Source organism: Lissotriton helveticus, chromosome 2_2 (genome assembly GCF_964261635.1).
Source record: "Lissotriton helveticus chromosome 2_2, aLisHel1.1, whole genome shotgun sequence".
Lineage (NCBI taxonomy): Eukaryota > Metazoa > Chordata > Amphibia > Caudata > Salamandridae > Lissotriton > Lissotriton helveticus.
In genome coordinates this window covers 73,619,790-73,636,542 of record NC_136060.1, presented here as the reverse complement: position 1 = coordinate 73,636,542, position 16,753 = coordinate 73,619,790, and the positions used below count along the sequence as shown (strand labels likewise).

Sequence of the window (16,753 nt, the reverse complement as noted above, 5' to 3'; positions counted from 1 at the left end):
AGTAATTAGCTCAGAATCACAGGATGTTGAGCCGATGTCGAGACTGGAACCTGGCTCCCCAGTTCCAAAATCGCCAGATCCTGCTCTTAGGTCACATATTCTCTCCCCCCTTCATTGCGAAACAAGTTTTTCGCAATTCACTCACATCGAACAGTTCCATGAAAGTGCAAGCAGGGCCATAGACTCTTATTTCATTGAAGGAATCTAGCATTAATTATACATAGAAAGTGATTATTCAGGTTTCATAATTTTACTGTGCACAAACCAATTTCAAAGGCGATTAACACAATAACTTCGTATTCCAAGTGTCAATCAAGTTACATTGTTTTAGTTACAGGCATTTACCACTTCAATAAACTGTAGTTTTTAGTACATTTAGTTAAGTGCTTCCTTACACTAAGCAGTAAATCGATTTCAGAGCGGCAAATTTGTCACTAGCACCTTTGCAACTTTGCATGTACACACTGGCGTTTAGGTATGAGGTCCTATGCAAAGAAAATACTTCATTAAGATAGCTAATTGTGTTTCATCCAAGTGCAAATATCAAACAATATACACAAACACAAAGCCCCTGTACCTTTCTATTATAGAGTTTCCACTAGAGTCAAGGGCAAAACAAAAGTTGCGATTTACATATTCTCTCGCAGACACCCACTTATTTTTTTTAATTTTTTAAAGCATATGAAGCCCCGAGTGTCTTTTCTACTTGAAGGCAGAGTCTACTAGCAAAAAACAGTCCTGTCAACGACATCAGAGAGAAACAAATATAAATATGTAGGTGTGAATTTAATGATCAAATTTGAAATTAATCTAAATGTGTGCATTTTTCCCCTTGTCTCCCTGCTGTGGGCATTTCTTCTCTCACCAACTATAACCCAATGAACCATAACACGAAGAAAGCTTTGCATACAATCACTCAAAAGCAGACTGGAACATCTGCTGTCCCACCTTGATGTAGGACTCTCGCTCTTCCTCAGTCATGAAGGACACCAGTTGTGGGTTCTGACTGACCTCACTGTAGAGGTGCGGCTGTCCAGCGACCATGACAGGTGGATCCACGGTCTCCTGCTCCTCCTCTTCCTCCTCCTCCTTTACTTCATTGCCTGCAGTGGGTTTACCCGGCTGCTCCTTCACCGGCTTCTTCTCGTCTTCGGATTCACTGGTGTCGCTTTCGCTGTCACTGCGAGTGCTGGCTGCTGCTGGGAGCAGCCCGGGGCCAGAAGACTTCAACTCATGGATCATGAGTGTCCGGATCACTTCGTTGTCTGCTGCTGTGTCCTTATTGTCATTTTCATCCACCACCGCAGCCATTTCTAGAGCTGTAAACAAATGCATCCGCCATTGACAATTTTTAAATTAAAGATGAATATTCGGTACAACAGGAAATAAAGTTTAGAAGAGTGACAACAGTATCTATGAAAATTGGAAAGATCCCACAAATACACTCAGCTGCAATCGTTGGGCACAGCTGGAGCCTTTGGGCCCCTCTCGCCCATTACAGTCCTGCATGATGCACCGTGCTGCTCTATGGACTCCCGCTGTCAACCATGCCCGGCAGATACAGGGGATGCAATCATCACCGGAGCTGGTCCTTTATGGACCATTTGTGATAACACAGCACGAGCCCCTACCCCACATTCTGAAGGATGGCCTTCACTATTGCAGAGAAAGTGAGCTGTGGACACTGTGAAGACTGCAGTTCCTGCTACAGGCTAACATACATTAGATATTGTATAGAACGTCTTGTGACTTACTGTCCATTGACAAAATTACTCAAGAGGACATCGATGATTATGCAGCAATTGCTGATCATGTGAAGCAAACAAAATGCACTACTGTAATTAAAAAACACACACACTAAATGGACTGCCTTGTATACCATCCATAGTAGTATCATCGGAATTACCCAGAATCTATACCAGAGGCATTTGTCGGGCTTACACCCTATAGGATATTTCATACGTTCTGGCAAACTCAATGATTTTAAAGAACAGGAAGAGAGAACAATTTTTTTAGGAAATTAGAAAACAAAATCCCCAAAGAGAACTGCACCCAGCAGCTCAAATACTCACACAGTCCCGTATTTTGATCATCTGTAGGCACTTCCTGTATGGTGCTTTTTGTCATCCAGACAGGCTGCTCCTTGGGCTTTTCCTTCCCTTTCTTCTTCTGCTCAGGCTCCCTCACACTGATTTCTACATTTTGCACATACATGTTTGCAGAGGAGTTCTTATTGGTCCATTTTTCAGCACGACTTGACAATTCTCTCGAGGGTGAGCCTGAGCGCTGATTAGAGCTGCAAGCCAAAAAAAGTTATTTCATAGTCAGCTGAACACTTCAACATGTTGCCCCCAAAATATTCTCCCGAACTGATTTTTATTTAAATAATTAGATTAGCAATGTAGATCCCGATACAGTTGTCTGAACAGAAGAAAGAGTCAGGAACAGAATTTCTCCAATTTAAAGTAATGTTTGGAGAGGCCTCGAAAAAGACATTTTAAGGGTAATTTAGATGCCTCGTCATTCCACAACCTTGGAATAAAAGACAAAGACCCACCTCCAGTTTACAGCCCACAAATATGGAACAGTACTTTCTATTTCCAGGTCAGTTAAGAACGGTTGACCTATGCCTAGCTATTATGTAGTTTTGTAATAGCATCAATTCATATATTACCCTTCTGGCCCACACTAATACCATAACACTCAGTGGTGGTCAGTCAACAGTAACTCATACAGGCTGCACAATAACTCTCCTCTACTGCTAAATCCTCTTACTACGACTTCTTTGCATCTTACAATGACATTCAGATAATGGATGATAAAGTCCATCCCAGCAGATCGCTCCACCACTTCTCTTTTCGAGCATGTATTCTCAAGTGCATAAACTGTAAGCAAAATGTAAGGTTGGACAACTCAGAGTAGTAGCTAGCTAAGTATACTATGATAAGAAATTCATAAAGGGGCCCGCAGAGTAGCAAAGCTGCTAGTTTACTGAAAACCATATACTGCACGTCTGTCTCGCACAACTCTTCACCCTCCACACTGCTAAGCATTGAATTCCATAACACTATAACTGCACCTCGATGGTCATCACATACACCATCGAAACACTTCCCAAATAGAAAAAAAGAGAGCACTCTTTCAGCCACCCACACGACATGGTGTAGCTTGATGCCTTCATAGGCAAGCGCTTCAGTGCCCCACCTAGGGAAAGTAAGCACTAAATAAATGTTGCAATACAATGTAAGCACTGTGAAAAAGTGAGTTATTAGTTGGGGGTATGGTGGTCTACCATAAGTAATAATTACAGTATTCTCGTTAGCTCCTGTAAAAGTTCCAGTCATTTAAACCGGAGTTCAACCTCAGGTAACTATGGCACAGAGCAGACAGTCTTAACTTAAGAAACTGTGTAAAGCATTTAAAAGTTCCAAAACAGTTATAAAGTCAAAACCTTAGCACTATAACAATCTAATTCAATTGTATAACAATAGAGAATACTTTACTGAACAAAACCAAATCATCAAAAATCCAACAATGGACCCGGATATATAGATTTTAACATTCTAAAATATAAATCGCACCAAAAAGCATTAAGTGCAAACTGTGGTCATCTGGTTGCACATGACCTGTACCAGGAGCAAGTTAGGGCCAACTGCAATGGAGCATGAGTCAGATACAGACAGAGACCAGGTTTGTCCTCTGCAGAAGTTTTACCTTCTCACTTAGTCTCAGAAATGGAAGTCAAAAATCATTAGCAGGAAAAGGCAGCAGGCTGTGGCTGAGATGGGTTCCACCAGGCTGGATAGATGTCAAACGAGGTCCCGGTGAGGCTGCTGACTTTTGGCTGAAAAGCTCCAAGGAGGAGAAATTCAAAATTTACATTAACCACTTGGATGCTAAGTCTATTTTTTCTCCTTCATGTAATTTCCATTGAAACCAATGGAAACTCCATGACGAGCTAGGCTCGTCATGAGCGTCGAAGGGGTTAAAGAAAAGTTCCCTGCCGGTCGGATGCTTTTGGTGCCTTCACCTGGTGAAGATTTCTACCTTCCGACGTAGTCACTTTTTTTGGAGCTTGGATTCCTCAAGCGGGGCAAACAGGTCTCCACGGAGCTAGATACTTTTTCTGTATTTTCTCCTTTCTGTGTGCCGCTGAAACAGATTTTCTACTGTGGAAAAGCTCTGAGCAGGAGCAACCGGAATCTTTGGCCCAGCAGCAATGCATCTTTGTCGGATTGACTTGGTAGGTTAATCCCATTCTTCCGTCAGTTGTCCAGGCAAGTGTCTCGAAAAAGTTTTAAAGTTCCAGGTTTTAGGTTTAGGCAGGAGGAGTACACGAACACTAGCCAAGGGTTCTAGGACTTCAGGAACAGGGTTTGGGTGTAATGACTCACTTCAATAGAAACCGCTATCCTGGTTCTGGGCATGTCCAGTTGACACTGGTCAGCTGTGCTACTTCTAGAAAGTGTTTTTTTCAGCATTTGTGTCCCTGTAGCATCACACGAGGTCAGAGAATTGACCCTTGGACTCCACTTGGACTCCACTTAGTTCAAGTGGGAGCAGGTCCAGCTTTTAGAGTTCTTCTCACATGTCACAACAGCAAGTGCAGCCATTCTTCCGTCTTGCACAGGTCCAGTAGTGTTTTGAATTAATGTGGCCAGGGGTGGCATATTTATGTATCACAGTAGTGTTTGGATTGGTGACTCCGGCCCCTCCGAGACCAATAGTGAAAAAAGTTTCCAGGAGAATCCCTACCTACTTTTGCAGCAATTGCTGTGTGCCCTACAGCAAGCATTCCCAGAATGTTCCTCTGTACCTAAATTCAACATGGCAGAACCTTTCTTACCCCGTGTAGAGCCCCACTGCCCACCCTAGAGGTGTGGCCAGGGCAATGAGAAAACCCTCCTCTGTGATCACTCAAAAATGGTTCTGGGGACAGCTTTTCTCCTGCTGGGATTATATTGTCTCATAGCCTGGCTGGCTAAGAGGACAACAGAGGGGGGGAGGCCCGGGTGTGAGTTACATCTGCCTGTGACAGGGTAGGCATTCTTTGAAGATATGCAAGGGGCTGGGAATAGCCCTCAGGGTGTCCAGTCAGGGAAATGTCAAATTGTCCCCACACCCAAGTCCTTTGTCTCAACTCTGGGAGCCAATACACACTTGGGTAAGTTTAACTTATCCTCACACTCAAGGACTTCTGGGAGCCAATTCCCACTCATCAAGGTGCTATTCAGCCTATAGTGTGACAGTTGTAAGCCGAGGCAAATAAGCTTCTAGAGGCTTTCGATAGGTTGAAGGTGACTTTTTAAAAGTATATTTTTTAAAATAGTTAAAACAAATCTGACTTTACCAGTGGATTGGGCTTATAATAAATAGTTTTAAAGGTTCATCAATGAACTTACCAGCTGGCTCCTAAGTGGAGTGAATATTACATTTTTAAGTTAACTCCAATGCTTTAGAAAGGAACAGCTAACCCTGCTACAGTGAAAAGAGCTTTTGGGGCCTTGTCAATGTAAGCATATGTTTTACATTAAACATTTATCAAACAAGAAAAAATGATACCCTGCACTCCCTTTTTCACCAACATTTTTTCAAAACAATCATGTAATCAACTCCTCCTTTTTGTAAATGCGTTGTTGATGTGTTGTAAATGTTTTGTTAAAGTATTATTTTGTGGTTAAGCAGTTTAATCAGAGTACAAACAGTGAAACTTCAAATGTTTAAGTTATGATGTAAAGTGTAATGTGTATGTTTAAGATGAATGCACCCAAGGGGCTTGTGTAAAGGGAGTCCTTCAAGAACAGTTTCTATTCACTTTGGTTGCATTAAACATTTGCATGTCCTACTTTTACATATCAAGCGCTGTGTCCTATTGGGCATTATGGCCTACTACAGGGTGACATTAATATTTAGCAGGAGGGTTTGGGCATATCAAAAGAAGTTATTTTGACAGTCGAATTTGCAGATTAAGCCAAGTTACTGGAGGCAGGCCTGCATTTAATGCTTTGCATTGTGCATTTAGTGGTGGCCTAATATATGCTGCAGTCCATTAGTGACCTTAAATAACATTCCCTGGGTAAACTTTGTACCATATATTAAGTAGGTAAGGTAAATATGCCAGTTAGGTGTATAGCCAATTTCAACATGTTTTTGGGGTCAGAGCACATCAGGGGGTCTACAACCTTTTCAATATGTTGTATTGCACATGAGTTCTAAATGCAATTTCAGATTGCCAGAAAAAGATCTGCTCTGAATAGTGGCTTGTAAATTTAGAATGTGGTGGACATTTGCTACTCAAAATCCTCAGGCACTTACTACATAAAGAAACTGATGGATATCATACAACATAGAGCGTTCTGTTCCAGTTCCAGATATTGATTGTTAGGATATTCAGATATTTAGTGCACATGCATCCCATTACACCATCCCAAAAACGAGAAAAGTTAGAAACAAACTTGAACAAAACTACCAAAGAGTATACTAGGAAAATCACTTGGGACAGGTTCCCCTGGCTTGGTTATCTTGAACAGTTCTTGTCAGAGACCTTCTACTTCATGGAGTCTCTTAAAGGATATATTCCTTGGGACAGTCTCAGAATATCTGTAAATTGTTACCAAAGTTCCTTTTATCTCAGAACCAGTCTTGATATGGGTATCTGAATATCCTCCAAGAATGCCGGTTTTTAACCAATAGCTGATATCACGTTGATATTAGATACTCTAGGTTGAAGCCTGGCATTGGTGTGGCCATTATTATTTTGAAAGACAAGAAGTATCAGAGGGTCTGAGATAACAAGAACTAGAACGCCAGATATGCACCTACAGAGGACTCTAGTACCATGCCATGTGTAAACTATAAAGACATAGGTCAACCTTACATTAAACCCACCAAGTGATCAAATAAGGATGCCCATCAGTCACCACACGGAACCGCCCTTCATCATTTGGGTTCCTCTTAAGACCACTGATTGTGTTATCTATTGTCTTTCACATGGACGGCCAAGATTGTTAAAACCCTCACATGATCAGATAGATTTACGTGGTCTTACTTCTCAATTAAGAGGATGTTTGAGTGTTAAAGAAGGGGACCGATGTCGTAGTGCAAAAATAAGTGAGAAAACAAACAAGAATGTGTGTGAAGTAAAATTGGATGAGGGGGTACTGAGCGTAACTTTATTCTGTTGCTACCCTCTCTACCAATATTAAAAAGTAGTCAGAGACAACCAAAGTATTTTTGGATCGTCTAGATGTATTCTAGGGTCAACATGTTTCAGCAATTTATGACGCAGATTGTCATTGCTTTCATCAGGACCACAATAAACTGATTGCTACTACTAACAAGTGCTGTTAAAGCAAAAAAAGGTGCTCAAAATTATAAATAAATTTCAACACCGACACTTAGATCACCTGTATCCACTAGATGTCTGTATCGGTAGCTTCACCTTTCCAAGTTAGGGGTTTCCCACTTGGAAGATGTATGGACCTCACCCCACCTGGCCACGGTTTAGGGTTAAGGGGAAGCACCGCTCTCTCCGTCGGTACTTCTTGTCGGCGTCTGAGCCGATCGGCATTATTTTGCCATCTTTTGGAGGTTGCTTTGTCATCATTAGGTGGGTTCGTAATCTATGCAGGATGATGTTGAATGTTGTAGGCATGCTGTGCGTGTAGGCAACCATCCTGCCAGTGAAGAGTTGCTGGTCAGATGAGGACTGTTATGATACTTCCTTATACATTAGTACAGAACCCAGCCAGGGTTCTGCTCAGTGGACTGACTTACACAAAAAGTATTGTCTAAAGTCCTCACAAATCTTTCAGCTTCACCATAATTCTGGGGCCACCGAGGAGTGGTTCAAATGGACCAATTTCAAGAGAAGTGAGGTGGTCTGCCAGCTCTTGACCTTCAAAAGGTGGGTCGCTGACATTTCGCAGCTCCTTTAGCAGTCCATGGATGGCACATATCAATTATATCTTTGTAATGATTTCCTCAGCTGATGTGGTGGATATGACCACCTTTTCTGGATATTCGAAGTATTATTTAATAATAATTAAGACATGCCGCCTGTTGGGATAAAATATAATCATTGTTTTTAGGAGAATAAGATCAGGTTTACTGTCTGCCAGGCACTTTTAACATTGTCATGTCCTCAAGTTGTGGGAACTACACTACTTGGCCTGACTTTAGCCTTTACTACTCCCCAATTACCGTCGAGTGCCAATTGAAGGGCCCAGTTGGCATCAAGTTGTTTTCTAACATGATGTAGAGATAATAGCAATTTGAGTGCTTGTGTCATGCGATACTGTTTATCTTGTAGGACTTCTTTACATGATCCTTGACTAATTAACTTGGATTGCTGGCAGCAGGCAGTCATCACTTGCAGAAGGTTACTGTACGTCTGATAGCAACTTCAATAAAAGTCGCAAGCCTTCCACTACCAGACAGACACATTTCTCTGTATAACTACTACACTTCTGGGGTAACTGAGGAGTGAACCAGCCCTATGCCTATCCCAATTTCACAACGATAAATGCCTATTGCTTGATCAAGTAATACACTGCATAGTTCATGTTCTTTATTTTTGTCCTAGCTTGGCACCAGGGCTGGCTTTAGCGCTGGTGGCGCCCGGTGCGAATATTAGTTTTTGTGCCCCCAAACCCCATGACCGCCTCCTCTGATTCTCTCACTACCACCAGACAGAATGGCCCCTCATCTCTCCAATCATAAGTTATTGCTAAAAACAGCACCCCACCCCTGAGGTCAGCGCCCCGCCACATGTCAGTGCCCAGTGCGACCGCACCAGTCGCACTGCCCTAAAACCAGCCCTGCTTGGCACATTTATAAATAAAACTTATTGGCCTTGTTTTTTTCTAAATACGCAGTTGGAACCAATGAGGAGCATTTTTTCTTTAAATCTATCCACCGGGAAGATTTGCTATAGCTGGCTTTTTTTGGCTCATTTCTTAAACAGTAATAATGCTGATGATTTGTGGGTTTTACTTTAACGATTTAATATGCATGTACTCCACGATAGAGCAGAAATGAACAAGGAATCATTTTATCTATTGATTAATCTGTGTACCATGAACATTTGTTACGACTAATGACATTTTTTAGCTCATCTATCAAACTAACAACGCTGGAGATATGTAATCTTTATATTTTTAGCAATTGCATGTAAATGTGTTCCAGGGTGTAATAAAAATGCAAAGAAGTGGTGTTTTTTTACTGTAGCAAATTCTCACTGTGTGTATTTATTAGTATCCGGTTAATTTCCCCTGGTAATTTGTAATGTAATAATGCTTTCTGATATATATATGTAATTCCATTTTAACCACTCGATTCTTCCCCCCCCAAAATAATAATTATGTATTTCTTTTTTTTTTTTTAACTGTATTGAGTTATAGTATGGTTTCCGAGGAACTACTACTTAATGAAAAAAAGATTGCCACTAATGTAATAATAAACAAACCGTCTCTCGGTGGCACAGACTACTAATTCTTCTTTCTACATTTTGATACATCATAAAGTTTTCGAAATACCTCTTCAACACGCGTTTTGATTCCAATATTTAATTCTCGTTCATTGTACAGTTTTTCCAATGATTCTAAACCGCCAATACTTGTTTTACAACTTAATGTGTTGCTTCCTCTGGGCACATTGCCTAAAAATCTAATTAAGTTCAATTAAAGTGAATATAGAGGCATTCTTACATATGAGTAACCTAATCCAGTCATCCTTTGTAATCGTCATCACATGTGAGAAGGGTTCGATATGCCCGGCCCTTCCTACGGACGGCAGAGTAAGGCATTGCTAGATGAAGAAAATTATCTAGCAGCCTCCCCCCTTAAAGCCCACCCTCCGCATTCTCGTTCTATTCCTCATAGAAATATTTAGAAATAGGATATCCGGTACTCTTTCTCCCATTTCTCCAAAATCTCTGATATATTGAACATTTCTAATATATTGATACCTAGAGTTCAGCCACCCATCCCTACCACCCTCTGGTCATCCTTCTCCTTCCTTGCCCAAATGGAAATAAATAAAAAAATACCTGGTACCACCCTCTGAATTCGTATCCTCTGCCCCAGCGAAATATTTTAAAATAAGAAACTTGGTGGGTGTCCATTCCCTCACCACCAATATTCTTGCTATTTCCTTCCCATCCTTGCCCTGTCCAAACATAATAGTTGATTTTCTGCCACCACCGTTTTCCAACATTGCTTACGTTCACCCACCCAATTTAACGATGCCAATAGGTCTCCTTCTTGTCCTGGTACATAAAGATAAGCCAATACACAACTAGATATACCTCTACTAGGAGTAAAAAGGCGGCTTAAAGAGTCCAGATATTTAGGATGAAGTGGCAATACCAATGCACCTAGTTTGCACTATGAAGAATTTTGCCTCAAGTTACCGAGGGAGAGCAATTTTCGGGGAGTGGGGGCTGAGTGAGTACAAGCAACTGGGTCTGTGAGCCCCCACCAGGACTGGAGATTTGGTTTATGCTGCTGGCAGATCTGCAGTGCTTTGTGTTGAAAATATCTACTTTCTGCCAAAACCATATTCTAAAACCAATTACGAACCTTTTAAGTCCTCAGTCATGGTATACCATTAGCCATACATTGCAAAGGCAACCCCTTACAGCATCTGCATCAAAACCTTTGAAGTATTTGGGGTATTACTTCAGTGCCTGCAAATGCTATAACCTTTAAGTTCTGCTTAAAGATCCATATTCTTCTGAAATGTAAATAAAGGTTTGATATTTTGATAACATAACGCTTTGATTGTAAATAATTCGTATTTATTCTATATGACTGCGTAATATTGCACACGAGTTCAACCATAAACTAGTCCTTAAGTAAGCCTTTGATACGTGGCAGGCTACTGTTGGGGGGTCAAGAGTATCAGAGTGGTTTTCAAAGCTAACAACATGCAAAAGTACCTGCATACTCTCACACTAACCTTAATTTGCACGAAGGAAAGGTCTTCCCTAAAGGTAAAAGAACATCTAGAAACTAGTTGATAGTTACGTTTATCATTTAATTCTGGTGATAACGTTTTTTACATGATTGGTTTCTCTAAAAGTAAACGCGTTTTAATACGATTTTTTTTCAAACACTGATGAAATTGTTCTTTGTGTAGAAATTAAAGCTGCTTTTGTAAACAAGATAGGTGTAACGGAAGTAAAATAAACCGACACTGAACCAAAAGTGACAAGTGTAAAGGTTGTGCTATGAAAACAAAAAAACTCCAAAGCTCAGAAGTGGGAGGCAATGCTAGTGAGAAAAGAGACCGACAAAATAAATTAACTCTCACTTTTGTGTCATTGGGCATATAATTAATGTTTTGAGTTGTGCACGGAAATAAATATGCTTAGCACCAGTCCAGTTAAATATGCATTTCCCGCCAACTCTCTTGATTAGAGATATGCGAATGGTGTTTGAGCCGCACAACAAAAGGGCTATATTATACACTCTGCAACAAAGCTGGATTCGAAATAAACGAAAAGTAGGTTGCAGGAGTAAGGTCCCCAGCAAGGATGTTTTATGAAAACGCCGGGAAACCCTTTGTTGGGTAGCTGTGCGCCCTATAAATGAAATAAAATAAAAATAAATAAATGAAACAGATTCTGCTTTAACCACAACTAGAGGGGGGGACCAGGAGCGATTGAAGGTCCAGCATAGATGCTCGGAAATAAATTGTGGTATGCAGTTCCTAAGGAGGGAGGTATCCGGCCAGATATATAGGAACCAAAAGGTAGGGGGATGGTTCGTTTTTGGAAATAGGGCACTCAAATACCCAAATGGGTGCCATGCGTCATCATCAGGCTTGCTCTTTGTGCTGGTGCTGTAATGCCAGATGGGCATCTTCAAGGGGGCTCTTTATTGGAGATCTTTTGTCCCAATGCAGTCTGTGAAGTGCAGGTGTAGGGCCTGGGGTGTAGATTGAAAGAAATGTAGATGTGAATAGTGAGTAGTGACTTAAAACTAGACCAAGCAATTTTCAAAAAAGGGATTTTGAGAGTTTGCTTGTCCAATTAAAAAAAGTGATGGCCACCAGTGGAGGCAATGATCCCTGGTACCAAACACTTTTTTAAAAGGTCGACACGTAATCTATGTGCCTCTTCGAGTAAGCACATGAGACATGTAAAGATTCGCGTTCTATAGAAACAGAATTAAAAACATGAAAATGCCCGACAGAGTAAGTCAAAATTAAAAACAAGAGTTGAGCAGTAACCTGGTACTCAAATGGTCCTAGTGATATTACACCTGCGACCTACCCCATCTCAGAAGGTGAGAGCAGACGGCAAGGTCAGTGGTTTATATCATGTTCTATTGTCTGAGAATTGGTTTCAGGTGGTGGTCAGTGGTGAGCACAAATGTGAATACGTGTCCGCCATATTGGGCGAGTGACCATGTTGGGATACCAACCGGGGCTGCAGCAAATGGAGTGGTGCCTGGTGTTCTCAATAGAATAAAGAGGAAACAATGAGATACGGCCGAAGACGGAGGGACCAAGGTGCCTAAACTCTGTTTGCTTGCTCATAAAGAATGTCAGTGGCTATTGCAAGCCTTAACAGAGGCGGCGAGCACAAAGGTTTGATGTGGTGCAATGCCAAGAAAAGGCCTATTGACATATTCTCGGATATATATTCTCATATTACGTGAGATGGTATTGCCCCTATGTTTTGAACATGCACTAGTGGTCTACCCATTCGCGCATGTCTTTGGTCACTCTGTGCGCTTGTGCTCCTTGTAAGGGGATGTGATCCATCCTGCATCATGTGCAGCGCACAGTTGAAATTCCCACTACAAGTATAGACTCATGAAAGGCTTCCTTGGTAAAGCAATTGAGTGTGCAAATTTGTGCTTTGGCCAGAGTTGGAGAGTAAAGCCCTGGTATGCATATTTGGAGGCCGTCAAGCAGGCCCAATATGAATACAAAATCAAATTGGAAAGGGACTCTGGGCAACCCAGACCAGGACCCCTCTTAAATAAGACAAGAATATGGTCTCGAAGAAATTAACTCTCCAGCAGGCCTGTAGTTTCTACCCCTCCAGTTTTGTGACCGGTGTCTCCTGCAATATCGCAATGTGGCGATTAGATCTTTTGAAGGAAAGTATTTATGTTAAGTTATATTATTTTTATATAGCGTAAATCACCCACCGGTCTTCTAGAGAAAGTGAACAAGTCGCTAGAGTTGAAAAACTAGCGGCAGTGGAGGCAGAACTTAAGCAGATGTCAGTGTCTCTCTAAAAAGATAGGTCTTTAAGAGCTTCCTAAAGATAAGCAAAATCGGTTCCTTTCGTAGGTTCTCCGGTAAATCATTCCAGATCTGCGGTAGGAGGATCGAGAAAGCTCTGCCCCCTTTGGTTTCAAGGTTGTACCTGGAAGAGGCTAGCCTACAGGCCTTAGATGATCGTAGAACCCAGCCCGGAATGTACTTCTTCACTCGATCTTTTAGTATTAAATATTTTTATTGAGCATGTCAACACAATATGGGTACAATACAGCTGTAAGAGGTCTCCAAGCAGACGGACGATTGCCAGGAATCCAGTGTAGCGAGAGGGCGTGCAATACAGTGCAGTACTTACAAGTTCACGGTTATACACAGCAAGCGGTCTACAACCCAGCTCGGGCCGGCCGCGTTTAAAACATAGCAATGCTAGGTCATGACCAACCTTCGCTACTGGCTCCGACATGGAAGTGGGCCTAGAATTCGAAACAATGTCATGCGACCTGCCGTCATCCCGTCTGCTGACCCACCCTTTCCCGTTGCCAGAGTGTTTCGTAGTCCGCTAAAGGTGCAACGTACCTCTGTCGTCTGGCACGCTCCGTGAACATAAAACCCACCACCCTTCCAACAGACCCAACCCCCCACCTGCTTTGTACAGGGAGAGACTTTCCATGCCCAGGATCATCCACAGGCGGTGGAGCCAACCCTGATGCGTAGGAGGTTGCGCAGACCACCAGTGCGCCAGGATGTTCTGTATCGCTGACCCCAGTACTATCGCTATCAAGCGTCCCCTCCGCGATCTTAATGGATAGGTCAATGCATTGGGCAGCCCTAGAATGACATACGAGGGGAAGCGTGGAATTTCCGTGTCAAAATGGGCGTCCACCTCGTTTAAGACCTGGTGCCAATATTCCTGCAGAAATCTGCACTCCCAAAGTATGTGTGTTAGTGTGCCCAGTTGTCCACAACCCCGCCAACATAAGGGATCCTTGCTACTGTCCATTTCATACAGGTGCTCCAGGGTATAGTACCAATAGGTCGCCACCTTCGTAAGAGTGTCCGTGAGCCCCATATGGTAAGCTGAGTGTCGCGCTCTATAGTATATTCCCTCCCAGTCCATGTGTGAGGGCTCGCCCCAGCTCCCGCTCCCAGCGAACCCTGCTCGCGCTATAGGTGTATCTGTGTTTGTGCATGAGCATTTTATGGAGATCCGAGATTAGCTGCTTGTCAGTTGTGCGCGTGATCAGCCAGCGTTCAAAATCCGTAAGGCGCCTGTCCGCTACAGTTCTTATCGTGGTGTTAAGAGCCCAGTGTCTGACCTGGAAGCATCGGAGTCTCTCGGATTCCGGGAGGCCGAACTCCTGACGGAACAATGGGAAGGGGACTGCTCCCTCTGGTCCATACATATGGCAAAGAGAGCGACAGCCAGCTGGTTTCCAGCGTTCGAAAGCTTTCCCGTCGATCCCCGGTTGGAAATCGGGGTTGTCAAGGATGAGAGTGAGCGGCGATGGCATGGTGGTAAGGCCAAGCGGAACCCCCCCACCCGGTCCCAGATCTCTAGCGAGACTCGCGTGATAAAAGACGCGTAGAGGTTGGGAGGCCTATGTGTCCGGCACATAAAGGGAATCTCTTGCAGGGTCCTCCCAGCGACTGCCTGGTCTTGGAACAACCAATGTTTCCCAGATTCCCATCGGACCCATTCTGCCATAAAGCGCTACTGCGTCGCTTGGAAGTACGTAGCTAGGTCCGGGATCCCAATTCCTCCGTGTTCCGGGGCAAGCATCGCAATCTGCGATTTCAGGCGAGGCTTCCTCCCGTTCCATATGAATTGTGAAAGCTCAGACTGCATCAGTTTAATCCAGCCTTTGGGCGGTGTAAGGGGTATAGTGCGAAAGATGTAGAGTATCTGAGGGAGAATCGTCATCCTGACCGCCGCCACTCTGCCGAGCCATGACAGCGGGTAGTATTTGCACTGTCCCAGTTCGTGTCTGATTTTCTGTCTCAGTTGGGAGTAATTAATATCTATTCTGGTCTGTGTAGAGGGGGCAAATTGTATTCCGAGGTACGGGACCGCCTCCGATGCCCACTGCAGAGGAAACGTGTCCTGCAATTCGGCGCGTGTGCCCGGTTCTAGGGACAAGTCCAAGGCCACCGACTTTGTCATATTAACTTTAAAGCCCGATACACGGCCGAACCTGGTAAGATCGTCTAAGCAGGCAGGGAGAGAGACCCGGGGGTCGGCAAGGGATAACAGGACGTCATCGGCATATAGGCTTATGGTCTGAACATCACCTCCATACTTGATCCCCTTGACCTTCGGGTCCATTCGGATTAACTGCGCCAACGGCTCCATATAGAGGGCAAATAGTAGGGGAGATAGGGGGCATCCCTGCCTGGTGCCCCTTTCGATCTTGAACCGCGGTGACGAATAACCATTAACCCGGACCGTAGCAGAAGGAAATTTATAGCAGTTCATTACTCTGGTTCGGAACGTGGGTCCCATGCCCGCCTTCACTAACACTCTCCAGGTAGGGCCAGTGCACTCTATCGAATGCCTTTTCGGCATCGATGGCCAGCATCATGTATTCACCTTGTGTGCGGGAAGCTTTCTTTAGGAGATGGAGGGCCCTTTTGTTGTTATCGGAGGTCTGTCGCTCCGGAATGAATCCAGACTGGTCTGGATCAATCAATCCTCCCATGCATGGGCCCAGTCTGGAGGCAAGGATCCCAGTATAGAGTTTGAGGTCTACGTTTAAGAGGGAGATGGGCCTATATGCACCACAGTCTGTGTGATCTTTGCCCGGCTTGGGTAGGACCGCGATGGAGGCCTCGAGTAGGTCCCCGGGGATCGCCCCCTCCCCGGCGAACGAGGTAAAGAGTCTGGCAAGCAGCGGGGCCAGCTGAGCACAGAAGGTTTTATAGAAGCATGCTGGAAATCCATCCGGACCAGGTGCTTTGCCCAATTTGAGTCGGGAAATACCCGAAATAACCTCTTCTGGGCGGATGTCCTTCTCTAGACAGTCAGTTTGGTCTTGTGTCAGGACCGGCAGTGGGATTGACGCCAAAAAATCCATTTCCGCCTCTGGGTCAGGTGGGGTGGCCCCATATAGTTCGGCGTAAAAGTCACTGAAGGCTCCAGCTATTGCCCGATCCCCAGTGACAGGTAGGCCATCCTTCCCCCTCAGTTCCTGAACCTCCCGTTTCTGAGTGATTGCGCGCAACTTGTGTGCCAGGAGATGCCCGCATCTGTCCCCCCCAGTGTAATATGCTTGTTTGAGTCTTAAAGCTGCATATTCATCCCTGTCCAGATCTAATGCCGCTAGTTGCTGACGAGCAGCTTTCAATTGACGCCATATTCTTGGGGCCCCAGTTCTCCTATGAATTTGCTCTAATTCCCTAGTCTTCTGGGTGAGCTCATCCCTCTTGACTTGACGCACTGCATTCTCTGCCGCCGAGACCGAGATAAATTCTCCCCTTAAGACCGCTTTTAGTGCCGCCCACTGTGTAGCTAGCGTGGTGT

General features: G+C 43.8%; 1 protein-coding gene across 3 annotated transcripts in view; it reads right to left on the bottom strand.

Moving 5' to 3' along the window:
- Positions 1-241: 241 nt before the first annotated feature.
- Positions 242-16,753, bottom strand: part of LOC144821734 (general transcription factor IIE subunit 1-like) — a 213,372-nt gene continuing 196,860 nt past the window's right edge. For all 3 annotated transcript variants that reach the window (XM_078678938.1, XM_078678937.1, XM_078678940.1), the window contains 2 exons: positions 2,073-2,296; positions 242-1,319 (listed from right to left, as the gene is read on the bottom strand). In XM_078678938.1, coding sequence (XP_078535064.1) covers positions 913-1,319; positions 2,073-2,296 — 631 coding nt within the window. In that variant the 3' untranslated portion in view covers positions 242-912. The remainder of the gene's footprint in view (positions 1,320-2,072; positions 2,297-16,753) is intronic.